The 14,839-nt window shown below is 35.1% G+C and overlaps 2 protein-coding genes across 6 annotated transcripts in view; one reads left to right on the plus strand and one right to left on the minus strand.

Annotated features, from left to right (window-relative positions):
• LOC135200245 (E3 ubiquitin-protein ligase trim-21-like) overlaps nt 1-10,395 on the plus strand; it is a 123,586-nt gene extending 113,191 nt beyond the window's left edge. For 3 of the 5 annotated variants that reach the window (XM_064228705.1, XM_064228706.1, XM_064228704.1), the window contains exon 5: nt 9,734-10,393. In XM_064228705.1, the coding sequence (XP_064084775.1) occupies nt 9,734-9,757 (24 nt within the window). In that variant the 3' untranslated portion in view covers nt 9,758-10,393. Of the gene's footprint in view, nt 1-9,733 lie in introns of all 5 variants that reach the window. The other 2 variants (XM_064228703.1, XM_064228708.1) reach the window with 2 other exon arrangements.
• Nucleotides 1-14,839, minus strand: part of LOC135200247 (uncharacterized) — a 59,680-nt gene that overhangs the window by 21,581 nt on the left and 23,260 nt on the right. The gene's annotated exons all lie outside the window — the stretch shown is intronic.

Below are 14,839 nucleotides of genomic sequence, written 5' to 3' on the forward strand. Positions count from 1 at the left end.
CATTGAAGTTTCTATATTGGTAGAAAGTTATTTGATTATGTACGTGTATGTAAGCTCGTATAGTTGCTAAAATAGCGTTTACTGGCCAAATACAACATCTTTTTTAGGTTTGTGCTACAAATGGTTCCAATCCGCTACTTTTAGAGCTTAACTAAGCTACTTTTTGGTCAGTTCTGGCAACACTGTTATATGGAAGCAGAATGGTGTTTTCTTTTTTTTTTTTTTGGGGGGGGGGTGGGGGGGGGGGGATGGGGCGGGACATGTAATTAGCCAATCACATTGCAATATTAACGCTACATTGCGATAGGACCGAGTGAAGAATTTGGGGGGATTCATAAATGAGTTACATATATTCCTTTTCCTCATTTGTTATAATCATGTTATATTATTTCAAGCTTTTATTTCTGTTCCGTTTATCATGGTATTTGTTTAATATGTTGTTCAGTTGACAATGTTTCTCAACTTCATAATTTTGCTCTATTTCTCTTGCAATATTACCTTATAATTGAGGACATGCCCCAGAAAAATGCCTAAAGGGTGGGACTAAAAGGCGGTTTTAGGAGCTTTCGATACCTTTTAGTCAGTTATGTGAAATTGGAGGTTGCTTGGGAGTATTTCATACATGAATTATACATGGTTTGTGCACAAAGTCACTCTCTTGTCTTTTCATTATTCATTCACGTCTGGCTATTTTCGTTTAATCTTTTAGAATGAATTTCTCAAACAACAATTTCTTTCTTAAAATTTTACCTTATTAGAAAAAAAAATTTACTATATATACTATTCCATTTTATTGATATACACATCTACTAGGTTAGGTTAGGTTAGTATCCTAAACCTATATGTTAGTGTGCCTTTAAGTTTGTCTTTCTTTTAGGGGGGGATACAGGGGCTTCACCCCCCAGTCAGGTAACACGTTCTACTAGATTAGGTTAGGTTAGGTTAGGGTTGCCAGATTTCAAGATAAGCGATCCGGGACATTCTTAAAATCTCTCTAATACATAGACATCCCCAGATAAACATCATATAAATAGATACAGACGCAGTGAAAAACATCAAGCAAGTATTTTAATAGGATATAAAGAAAAAATTTTTTGTTAAACTAATATTTAATGCAAATTACAATAAAGAAACTGAAGAAACGGAAACTAATCCAGACAATTTGTAATCATTACAAATAATTAAGATACCAAAGTATCTTTTTCATATGAAAACTGAAGATAAATGAAAATAAGAAAATTGTATGTACAGAAATAATGAAAATTGAACTTTTTATTTTATTTGTATTTCTCAGATGATTTTGCTTTCTTTAGAAGTTCCATATTTCCTAATACCTGCCAGTAAAATTCTTTGCATTGACAATTTATGTTCCACTTACACTGTAAAATAGCCTCTATAGTTTGTCACATCCAATTTTATTCCTCTCGTCAGTCCACTGAGCACTCATCATAGAAAACGCCACGCTCAACATTTGCATTATGCGCAGGTATACTAAACAAATATTGACACAAAATTAATATCTCAGAATACTGTTCTTCGAAGTCGAACTGCTGTAGGATAGAAAGTCATTTTTTCATGACACATCTTGGTCAAACCATTCTTCAGGTTTACTCTGCATTTGTTTATCAAGGAGTATTTAAATGTTGACACTGACAGAAAAGGACGTTGTCGTCAATGTTTACACCTTTGTTTTTTTAACACTAGACAAGACGATTGTATTTTTTCCCATGCTGGAAGTGTATCTAATAACATCCATGAAAAAGATATCAAAAACTTTCTAACGATGAAGCCCATTTCTTAAGATAGTCATGGCAAGTGACGTAGTAGTTATCCACCTCAAGTAAGAATTTTTTCATCTCTTGAGATGTGAATTCATCATCTTTAAGGCACCGTTTAACACTAAGAGGAATAAACTTTTCATCCATTCTTGCCTTTATTAAAGCAACTATTTCTTTTAAACAGCCAAGCACTTCAATAATGCTGTCATCTCTCTTTTTCAATCTTCATAATCCTGCTGCTAAATACTACTCAAGACTGTGAACAAAATATGGGTAGGCTTCGCTCAGTGGATCGTTACAAAAATCTAAAAGAATTTGAGGAGCTTTTTCTTCAGAAGCAAAAGAAAGATTTCAGTGCTTCAAATAACTTTTAGAATTCTCTCAACTGCCCTCATCAAAGAAAGCCAACGAGTTTTAGAATGAGAAAGAATTGATGCATATTGAACACCAACAAAGTTCGCAGAATTCGTTTTCATTTTCTCAGTTCGAACAGTGTAAATACTAAAGTATGAAAACACTTTAACAACGATTACATTCAACATCAATAGATAAGACATTGGCAGCGGTATGTGCAGCATTGTGGAGATATGGGCTGGGCATCCTACACCTTCCATCAAGTCATTCAATGCTTTCTTGACTTTCGAAAAGACATTATTTGTGCCTTTACGTAAACGTCCCCAAAACCCCAAAATTCAGTATTACGTGTTATCGCCACCAAAACTACACATTTTTTACATCCAGTCCTAATTCGATGAGGCTCTCTCTGCAGAAGTTTGAAATTGTTTCAGAGGTCTCATTTGGAAGGGATTATACTCGCAATAATTTTATCTGCAAGCCATTCTTCCGTGAAATATTGTACAATCAACGGAAATATTTTCTCAGCATTATGGTTACTTGCATCTGTAGATATACTATAAAAAGAAGAATTATTTGTATCTAACAACTTCGGCAATGCTATGTGGAGCCAGAACGTTTTTAATTATTGCAGAACATTTTGTCCTAGCACTAGAAAATTTGCTTGCAATTTTGGAATCAGGAAATACTGTTGGCAGTAGTACATTCGTGCAATCATTTGAACTGAAGGACTGATTATGGCAAACAGTATGAAAGGCCATGGCAACTTCTGCTGCTATTATCTTTAGTTTCTTCATCTGTGTTTTTCTTGATCAAGAAATTTTTTTATTTTATCATCTTTTGAAGTGGAGGAAACGTTTTTTTTTGTGCTTTGTGGTTTCTATGTGCCTCTTGATATCATTCTTCCCACCATGTTCAATAGTGAAATTGCAATGGCATAATCGACAGTTTGCTTCATAACATTCCTGCCTTGTTTGATAAATGTCCATTCGCTGGAATATTCATCTCGAAACTTACATTTTACGTTTTGACATCTTGTTTTAAAGATGAAAAAGGTAATGGCCGTAGCAAACAGTAACGGCACACACATACTTGAATGAGAGGCTAATGCAGTACTGATGCAGGAGTGCAACTCGCCACTCACCGGACCGCAGCCAAGCAACGGAACAAGTTGCAAACGCGATTGACTGCGTCAGTCGTCACGTAACTTTTAGCAGCATCGTTGATTCTTTGGGTTATTCAAATTGTATTTTCATCAATATAATTTCAACTGAAAACCTTCATTTAATTTATTTTATAATGTAATGTTCTTTATTTGATTTATTCATTTATTTATTAGTCTATTTCATTATTTACTTTTTTATGATGAACGAAATCGGGACAAAAGGCCGTCCCGGGAGGGTCTATCCGGGACTCAGGACAAATGATCAAATTCGGGACATGTCCCGCAAAATCGGGACGTCTGGCAACCTAGGTTAGGTTAGTATGGTAACTTATATGTTAACCTTCCTTTATCTTTCTTTAAAGGGGGAAAGGGGGGGTACGGAGGGGCAGAGCCCACCCCGGTCAGGCAACTTGTTTTACTAGGGTAGGTTGGGTTAGCATGGTAACCTATATGTAGTCTTCCTGTAAGTTTGTCTTTCTGTAAGGGGGTTACAGGGGGCCAGCTCCCCCCGGTCAGGTAACCCATTCTGTTAGGTTAGGTTATGTTATGGTTTATTTTCAAACCAGGTCCAATACAAAGATGTTTCAGAAATACACAGTGGTGATAATAATCCTGAATATTCTTTAATTTTCGTAATGATAACCTCCGACTTATATAATTTCATAATTTAAGCTTAAATCTGTTTCAATTCCTTTATATGTAAATATATTTTTATGTATGTATGTATTCATAATTATTTTCTAAAATACGTGTCCTTTCCATAAGATTTAATTTCAATATGATTACATTTTAAATAGTAATACACAATTTCTTTGTTCTCATACAAAAACATCAAACGTTATTACGATTTTACCAAAAATTACTTGTAAATCTCACATTTCCCCCTAAAAAGGCCTCTCTGTTTCCGTATGCCTATGGTCCGACATAATATTTGCTTTGTTCTTTACATGTCAACACTTGACCCCCCATCCTTCTTTCCACCAATCACAATCCTATATATTTACCCCCCTTACCCCATTGGCCTGGGCCTCTTTCGTTCCTTATTCATAATATAATTTTCATGTATATATGTATTCCTTCATAACTATTTCGTAAAATAGGTGTCCTGCCGTAACATTTCATTGCAATATTATTTCCTTTAATAATAATAATACACAATATCTTTGGTTTCATATTTATAATAAAAGAAACTACGTTTTTACTTTTCAAGTTCACATTACTCCCTTCAAGTGGCCTCTTTGATTTCCCATTGTCCATCCATTACAAGACCATGTTCGGGTTTTTGTTACTCAGTATTGTGCATTTTTTTGTTCTTAAAATACGGCATCAGTTTCCACAAATGTGTGAAATCATCCCCCCTTAATTACGTCATTTACCCCCCACAATTCTTCCGACCAATCACTCACTCAATGCAAACACCCAAATTGCTTTTTCATGTTACTTAATAAGTATTTGAACAGATAACACCCGTCACTCCATATTCTTAAAGTAACCACATTTTCACCATTAATCGTGATAATACTTTTCGGGGTATTTCTATATAAGCATTCCTCGGCGAGCTAAACTGTGACAATTGACGTTTTCCTGTTATTTTACATGGTTTACAAGATTTGAAAGTTAATATTTATTCGGACTACTCTAATTACTAATTTACCTTTGAAGACTACAAGACGGTACCAACGGGTGCGATGCACTGACCTATAGAGTTCAAAGGTAAATAAAAGATTAGTTACAGTGGAACGGAAAAAAATATTCCCTTGAACTCTTGTTAAGCAAGTAAAATAACGTAGGAAAACGTCAACTGCCATAGTCTAGATCGCCATGGAATAGTTATATAGATCAACCAAGTGTTTCGGTTCGGGCAGAAATGTAACAATGCTGCCATGTTTGAACTCAGCACCCACCACTGAGCCAATATGTCACTAACGGGAAGATGGGGTACTTTTTTTTTTTTTTTTTTTTTTTTTTTTTTTTTTTGGGGGGGGTTTTTTTTTTTATTTTTTTTTTTTTTTTTTTTTTTGGGGGGGGGGGAGCCAGCAGAAGGTACGAGTTGGCTAAGTGACGCTGGGTTGTTAGGTAGTGATATTGCAAATAACAATAACTACCCAACAAAATCTAACACTTCTACCTGAAAATTGAATAACACTAGTCAACACCAAAACACAATTGTTCTAACAATAGAGGAATATGATAGTTTGGGAAGCTTTACCTTAAAGTATAGAAGATTCCAATAAGTGGAAAGATATGTACCTACTGTACTTATAGATTCAGGAAATACAGTAAATATTATAGATAAATCAACTTTAACCACATTTCTAAGCATTTCAGAAAATCTGATTCATAGTCAAAATAAAGTTATAAAGGGAAAAGCGGGTAAACAAATTAGAAGTCGAGGAAAAGTGAACTTGGAAATAGACATTTTGTCACACAAATTTGTCGAAAGTTTTCTAGTTCTGAAGACAGATTTTTTCCCGCACAAGTATCATTCTCATTTGATTGATTTAATGAGATGTGGTATAATACTAGACAGCAGTGAAGGAAAGATTAGCCTGAAACACGATAATCGGAAGAGCGTATATATGTTTTACGCTTGACGAAGAAAAAGCCTCACCCAAATCTGATCAGTTTGTCTAGACAGTTTCGACAGAGACATACGAGAAAAGGCAAGATAAAATAGAAACAGATGGAAAAGAGGAATTCCCACCATTACAGAATACAGAATCAATGAAATGTGTACATATAGATATATTTAGAGTTTCAAGTAATTACTCCGATATAAATAATGGTGATCTCCGAAACTCTGAATATAACGAAAATCAAGATTCTTATACAGATACCTGTAGATCCATGTACTAATAACTGTAGCAATATAGTAAACGAGTTACGAGAATGAAGGGAAAATACTAAATGGAGTAAAAGAAGACACCACTGAAAATGCAGAACTTTTGTTATTTTTCAGACATAGAAGATGAAGAGATGTGTGCGTTAGCACAGCTGATGATAAAATACCAATTTATACTCAATAGAGCAGTAACTTTAAATTCAAAATGCTAATATATATATATATATATATATATATATATATATATATATATATATATAAGAGCAAAAGAGAATGTAAAGGCTAATGATGTTCTATTGTTGACGATGGATTGCCAGATTTTTTCAGAATGGATCATTCTTACTAGTCCACATGAATGGTGATAGTTTGTGAAGCTTATGTCCAAAAACTATTCAAACAACAAAACTAACACTATACGCAGGGACTGTCTTTTACATAGGAATACCTGTTTACAATCCTTTATTAACAGTAGAAGAAAAAGCATTTTTCTCTGTAAATGGCCAAACTCTCAAATAAATCAGGACGTAAATAAAAAACAGATTTTCCAGAAAATAGAAACAAGTTAATTCAAGTGCTGGGGAAATACAGAATTGTAATAGCTGTAGAAGGAGATAAACTAGGAAGAACGAATGTCCGATTTTGTTAGATGATGGAGCCAAGCCATTTTTTATTCTTAATTACAGATTACCAATAAGCCAGAGACCCGTAGTTGATCTTTTGCTAAAGGAAGTGAAAAGAGATGGAGTAATAATTCCTTCTAAAAGCGCCTCAGTGGCGTGGTTGGTTTGGTGTTTGCGTCCCACCTCGGTGGTCGCAGGTTCGATTCTCGGCCATTCCATTGAGGAGTGAGAGATGTGTATTTCTGGTGATAGAAGTTCACTCTCGACGTGGGTCGGAAGTCACGTAAAGCCGTTGGTCCCGTTGCTGAATAACCACTGGTTCCATGCAACGTAAAAGGACAATACAAACAAAGAAACCATTGTTGCTTGTTCCAAAGAAAGATGGCAGTTGGAGGCTTGTCACAAGCTATAGAAAATTAAACTAACACAATTCCAGATAGAATGCCGATGCCGGTAATTCAAGATATGTTAGCTCAATTAGGAGGGGCAAAATTATTTTCATCCTTAGACCTCCTTAGTGGAATTTGAAAAGTACCTCTAGATGAAGAATCCAAACAATTCACAGCCTTCAGCACACATAAAGAACATTTACAGTTTGAAGTAATGCCATTTGGACTCACATCAGCCACTTTAACGTTTGGTAGATTAATGTTACAAATTCTAGGAGACAGAAAATGTTGCAGTATATTTAGACGATGTAATCATTTTTAGTAAAAATTTAGAAAGCCATCTCAAAACATTAGAATTGGTCCTAGAAAGATTAAGAATGGCAGAACTAAAAATTAAATTAAAGAAATGTCAGTTCGTGATGAAGTCATTAAAATACTTGGGTCATGTAATTAGTGAAGACGGACTGCGCATGCAAGCAGGTAAAATTGATTTTTTTTTTTTTTATCTAGCTCCATTATTTGAAAGGCATTAAGGAGATTCCTTGGGGATTGGTTTGGCTAGTATAGACCGTTTATAAAGGATTTTGCTACTATCGCCAAACCTTTGACAGAATTAACCAAAAAAGAGGATTTAAATATGAATGGCAGAATGAACAAGAAACAGCCTTTCAAACATTAAAGAGCAACATGACTAGGAACCCTGTTTTGGACTACCCAGATTTTTCAAAAGATTATTTAGCTTGTGATGCCTCGAGTACAGTGCTAGGAGCTGTAGTTACAAAAGGCCAAAACTAGAATGAGGGCAGTATACTATGACAGTAGAGTTTTAAACCCAGCAGAAAAACACTATAGTATCACCGAAAGAGAGTGTTTAGCTTTGTTTTGGGGTTTAAAGAAATTTAGACATACTTTTAGGTCATAAAGTTAATGTGTTTACTGATCACAAACCCATTTGTGATTTGATTAAAAAGAGGACTTTCACTAACAACATGAAGTTCGATAGATGGTTCCTTAGTGTATTAGAGTTTTCTCCAGAGTTCAGATATATTCCAGGGAAACTCAGCACCTTGGCAGATGCATTCTCCAGATCTCAAGAAGGAACAGAAACATGCATTACAACTAATACCTTTTGTTTTAGTTGTCAAGTGGTAGATGTAGATTTAGAAAGAGTGAAAGTAGAACAAGATAAAGATCCATTAATCAGGCAAATAGTACGACAACTAATAATGGATGAATCCTTAAAACCTGATTTCAGTTAATAAATGGTTTGTTGTATAAAATACCCACAGAGAAAAGTGGTTGTTCTCGACTATATATCCCAAAAACACTAGCCAGAGAAGTTTTAGAACTAACACACTCAAATAAGTTGGCAGGACATCCAGGAATTAAAAATACAACTAGAATCATAACGAGAAATTATTTTTGGCCACATTATAGTGAAGATGCCAAGAACTTTGTACAAAATTGCATAGTTTGTAACCAAAATAAAGGTAACGTAAATACAAAAGCTCCACTCGAAAAATATCCATCAGAATTAAATCCATTTCAAGCAGTAACTGTGGACATTTTGGGTCCATTTCCAACAACTATTAGAAAGTCTTCTTAGACTATCTAACTAGATATGTAGAAATCATACTTGTAAGAAACAGTTGCAGCTACAGTAGCCGAAGCTCTTAAATCTAGAATTATAACCAGGCATTCATGTCCTCAAGTTCTTCTATCTGATAATGCTGCAGAATTTACCAGTGATCTTTCAAAGAAAATATGTGAATTTTATGAAATAAATAAATGTCAAATAACAGCTTATAAACCCAGTTCAAATGGGGCAGTAGAACGAACTAATAGTAAAATTAAAGGGTATCCTGAAAACTTTAGTACAACCAAATACAGAAGATTGTGACTCAGCTCTTGAAGATGTACAGTTCATATTGAATAATACTGTAAATGAGACGATAGGAGAATCTCCTGATTATTTTCTATATGGCTGTCAGAAGGAATGCCAAATATGTTGTTAAATGATGCAACACCACCTATAGATATACTTATAACTATGATGACTATGTTGTATGGAAAACCAGACGTACTTATGAGACTATCATGCAGACAAGAGCTCGACTAAAAGACGTACGTAAGACTCAAGAAAAATATTATAACAAAAATACCACAAAACTAGACATTACAGTGGGTACTCAAATTTATGTTAAGAATCGTGTACCAGAAGGTCCAAATGTAAAGGTTTCTCCCAAATTCACAGGGCCATATAGAGTAATAGAAGTGTTAAAATTAAATAAATACAGATTAATAAATGAAAAGTGATCTAAAAGAAAAGGTAGTTCACTGGAATCATGTAAAGGTAGTGAAAACAGATCCATGGTCTACTGAAGATATAGATAACGTAAGGAAGGAAAATACTTTAGAAAATCCAATATCAACGAGGTATGATCTAGGAAACAGAAAGAAGTAAAAATGTGTGTATATAACGATATGTAAATAGTGTTGGGCTGAAAATATCATAACTATGATGTATATAGTGTAATTTATGTGTCTAGATATAAAGAAAATCTGATTAAGTCTAATTTTTGCAGAGGCAAACATGCGGCTCATCATAGCACTAGTTTTAAATTGACTCATTTCTTCAGAAGTGGAGATAAGAACAGGTGCCCTGTTAAACAGACATGGAAAAGTCAAAATGACCAAGGACCTTGGAATAGTTAGTATAAATATTTCCACAGTGCTCAAACGTGAAAGTAAATTAAGAGAAATCCAAAATGGTATTAAAGAAATCCTACAGAAGGGTGATAACAGTGCCATGTCATTATTGGAAAAGTTGAGCATGAACACAGATAACACAGAGAACAAGGTCCAAAAGATTTCCGCTTACCCTTCATTGAAACTGCTCTAAATCATTTGTTTGGGGTTGCTACTGAAGCAAATGTAGAACAAGAAAAGGAAGGAATTGACAGACTGGAAAAGTGGGCAGCCACAATGTGTACAGTGATAAATAAAGCTGCCTCTCACAATAAAAATGCAGAACAAATAGAAAAATTGAAAGTCTTCATAAGTCAAGTAAATCAGAATGTAACAAAAGAATTCAATAAGACAGAAAATATAGTTTTTAAAAAACTTTGCACTGGAAAGTGAAGTGATGTTACACGAACATAAAGACATGCTCAATGCTGTCTTACTTGCTTACAAAGGTATTTTGAGCCCAATACTAATCACTCCAAAAAAATTAGAAGATATTATTAAGTTTTTATATAATTGAGAGCATTGCACAACTTTAGTAGAAGATATTTTTTATGTACTATAATTTGATAAAGTTGCCAAAGTAATCCATGACAGAATTATTTTAATTCTACCTTCAATACAAAAAATTTCAAATGTGCTAGTTTCAGTATATCCCTTTCCTATGTATATTGAAAATCAGATCATTATAAGAAAGGGCCTTAGTACTCATTTTGCAATGGAAGAACATGGATTAATGTTAACCTTTTTAACTGAAGAACAATTCAATGAATGTGTAATTTTGAAGAAAAAAGAGTATATATGTGATATTGATAACTTATATAAGACTACTAATGATCATCCTGTATCCAAGAGTTGATTTTAAAACAAAATCAAGAAAAGGATGTGTACACAGTCATTTAATAAGTCTTTTGAAGCAACTATTAGTGAATGAAGACATCGTATTTTCATTAGATACTGTTATAGCCACTGTCACTTGTCCTACAATGTCACTACCCAACTGAAATTTAAGAATATCAAGTCATTTGCAACATCATGTAAGTTAGTTATACCAAATCAATTATACTATGAACCACACCTTTTCACTGAATACCATTTCAACAAACATGTGCCATATAAGAATTACACATTTGCAATAGATCAGTATAAATTGTCTCAGCTAGAATTAAAGGAACTTAAGAACTTGAATTATGTTGATGACTATTACTTGTATACGAAAACAAACAGCACCATTTCTTTCATTTGTAATCTGGTGGTAATAGTAGTCACTATTGTTTTGGTTTTCATCATAGTGAGGCATTTGATTATCAAAAAGATACAAAGGATACTGAAAGAAATGAAAAGAAATGATCCATAATTGACATTTAATATCCACATAATTTCTAACATTTTTTCAGATGTATTCTGAGTATTCATTTATCATGCTTTTGATTTAATGCATTTTTAATTTGATATAATTATGAATTGATATGTTTAACATTTTCAATTATTTTTTTTTTACAATTTTATTACAATTATTCTTTCTTCCAGAGTGGGGAGAACAGTATTTATGCGTAATTTGTTGTACTCTATAATGATTTTTTTTTAGTATAGATCCATTTTTTCATATATATATATATATTATATATATATATATATATATATTATATATATACATATATGAAAAATATAGAGATAATATATATATATATGTATATGTGTATATACATGTGTGTATATATATATATATATATATTATAATATATATATATATTATATATATATTATATATATATATATATATATATATTAAACATTGAAGACAAAGTAGTGAGGTGACCGAGTGATGTAACGATAGCTATAAGAAATAATAGTAGATAGGGTAGTGTAAAAACAGAAAGAGAGAGAATGATCAAAGTACAGTGAAATAATGAGAAAGAGAAGGAGAGAGAATAATCAGAGTATGTACAGTGAAAATAACGAGAAATTGAAAGAGGAAGAAAGAGAGAGACTTGAGCTTTCGTGTGTGAGCCAGAATTTGAGCAACGAAATCTTAAGATCGTCATAAAATCTTTGACCTGTGACCTCGCACTAAACTTACTCAGCTTCTATCAAGAATGTAGCTCCGCCTCCAGGAGGAGGTATTAACATGTTAAATTATTGACTCCGCCTGGAAAATGAGGAATTAACATGTTAACCCCACCTAAAAGGGATGGGAAAAGATAAGGAAAGACCACTCCACGAATCAGAATCCAGTTGGGCGGAGAACCAGAACTACACCGCCTAAGGAGGTGGTGCCGAATTCGAACTGAGGGTGGCTGAATTTGAGAACAACAGAAGAAGCGAGAGAGGACCAGCAGCCGTCATTCAGTAAAGAAGTAGAAATATTGCCAGGGTCCAAAAATAGATTTATAAGCTTTGTAGTTGTAACCAATTCTTTGCAACAGTAAAGAGAGAAACTCTGCCGTTCGTCTCATTCAAACTTCTATTGAGAGACTAAGCCAATTAAGATTACTAATCCAGAACTAACATTAAGAAGAAAAAAGCAGCCTAGTTGGGGCGGCCGAGCCACCTTCTTCAACACTCGAGTTTCCTTTGGTGCTGAGTGTCCAGTGTTCTGGCCAAAAAAGCACTCAATATTGTAAGCTACACAGGTTGCTTGAGTGGTTTTCTTCTGATACAGGGATACTGAGCGTCAGATAGCACTCTGCTCTTGTTTTCGGTTGTGGCTCCAGGAAGCTGTAGTATCTGAGCATATTTTGACTCTTGATAGTGCATGCGTGCCCTTCGATGCTAGAGCCATTGGCGCATGATCCTTCAAAGGTGCAGGAGCTCCCAATAGCGCCGAATATCTCTTGTCCACCTGAGCTCCCAGGATAGTGAATACGTGCCACTCGGAGCCATTCATGGTGCAGGAGCACCCAGTAGCGCTGAATCTCCCTTGTCCACCTGAGTTTCTAGAGGCGCCAGTTCTCTCACCTGCGACTGAGCCTCTTATGTTGTCAGTTCTGGCCACGGCTCATATTTTGTCTCCTCTTTCAGTCGGTATGGCCGACTTTCATCTGTTGCTTGTGTTGTCTCATGAGAGGAAGCACTTGCTACGGAAGATTCCAAACTGCCAATGTCTTATGGAATGCTTCTGAGATTTTTCTTGAAAAGTTATCCCAACTTTTTCAAGCCAGCCACTCCTGTCTCTCCTGCTGCAACTCTTCAGATGACCACAGTCTCTTCAGATTCTTTTGATTTTCCTCAGTTAGTTGGTTAGCAGCTAAGAGAACACAATGGAAGGCCGATTTCGCTTTCCCTCCTTATGACTAAGAGAAGACACTTGTATTATTTTAGCCTTCTTGAAGATTGGTGTTCACGACAATGAAATTAATTTTTTCTTTGGTCGAGATTGACTTCATTCAAAATCTGTTTTAAGATTTTCGAAATGGTTAGCTCATGAACTGGTCTATTGGCACCATTTGTTAGAAAAAATCAGGACACTTTCGCAATTTCCTCCTCTGTGTTCTTCTGACCTCTTAGGGAGTTCTCTCTTGTTTGGACAGTTCCCCCACCAGATACTTCTCATTCGTAATGTGCATCCTTACAAAGCATGAGCTGTTGTGCTCTTTCACGACTAAAGGAATTACTTCAGTATGGAAAGTGGCTATCCTTTTCTTACCACTAGTTCACAACTTCCTCTTCCCTCAGGATGTCATTAATTGGATCACCTCGGACTTGCAAAAGAAGTCAACCCAGGATTTGCTCTTGCAGTCTCCCAAGTTTAAATCTGTGCATTGCTATCATCACCGCAAGTTGATGATAGCAAGTGTTATCTCTCCCTCCCACTAGTCCCAAGAAGAGTGGGCAAAAAACAGTCACCCTTCTCTCTCTTTCCCTCTTCTACCTGGGTTACACCAGAATGGACTAGGGAATAAGAGGAACTCTACGAAGTCTATTCCCCAGGGTTCGGATGCAGGAGCCTATATTCTTGATTCAATCTTAGGGTCTCACCGGATGTATGTTCATCTGTTCAGGTTAAATATCACTAAGAAGTTTGAACTCCTCCTCTCCAGTGTTCCTATTTTGGGAAAAACCAGTTTGGCTTCAACTAGTCTTCGGTGTCCTATTATCGCCATAGTAGCTTCCCGCCCTTCGGATAGCTTCACCTTCGCTCTTCTTCATTAGAGAATGAAGGAGGTCTGCTTCCAGTGATTATTCTTTTTTTTTCGAAGTGAAGAAGAATTAGGCTGGCACTAGATCAACAAGAGCCTACGAATATTATTGTATATATTCTCCTCATGATATGTAGTGGGACAGATTAGAGTAATTTTTTTTAGAAGGATTGTGCAAATGATGATACAAGCATCCAATTTGGCACAATTGTTCTCCAAGGGATACTAATCAAATCTGCCTGATTGGCCAATTGAAAATCCAAATTGACAGGCATATATTCTCCTCATGACATGTAGTGGGATGGATGGAGTCATTTTTTAGAAGAATCGTGCAAGTGATGATACAAGCATAAAATTTGGCACAATTGTTCTCCAGGGGATACTAATCAAATCTGCCTGATTTGCCAATTGAAAATCCAAAATGGCAGCCATTTTTCAAGATGGCCGCCAAAATAACACCCTAAGTTGATGTTTTGCTTAGAAAATATTTGTATTGTCTCAATTACATGATCTAAGTGTGGATTCCTATGTTTTTAAGCCTTCTGATTTATATTTTCTAGTTTATAACAAGTTTAAGGCACTGTATTAAAAGAGTGATTGTCGGGCACTACCAAGGCACATTGGTGACATCACTGCTATGAAAATCAGCATGGGGTTCAGTGTCAGTTAAGTAGGAAATTTATGTTGGCATCATACTGCAACAACCTACTAGTATCCCAAATGCTGCCTAATCAACCCCAAATCAGTTAGGCAGCGCATATGAATGGACAGGATGTGCCAGCACATGAGAGCAGAACCAGGGATAAC

This window comes from Macrobrachium nipponense, chromosome 26 (genome assembly GCF_015104395.2).
Source record: "Macrobrachium nipponense isolate FS-2020 chromosome 26, ASM1510439v2, whole genome shotgun sequence".
NCBI lineage: Eukaryota > Metazoa > Arthropoda > Malacostraca > Decapoda > Palaemonidae > Macrobrachium > Macrobrachium nipponense.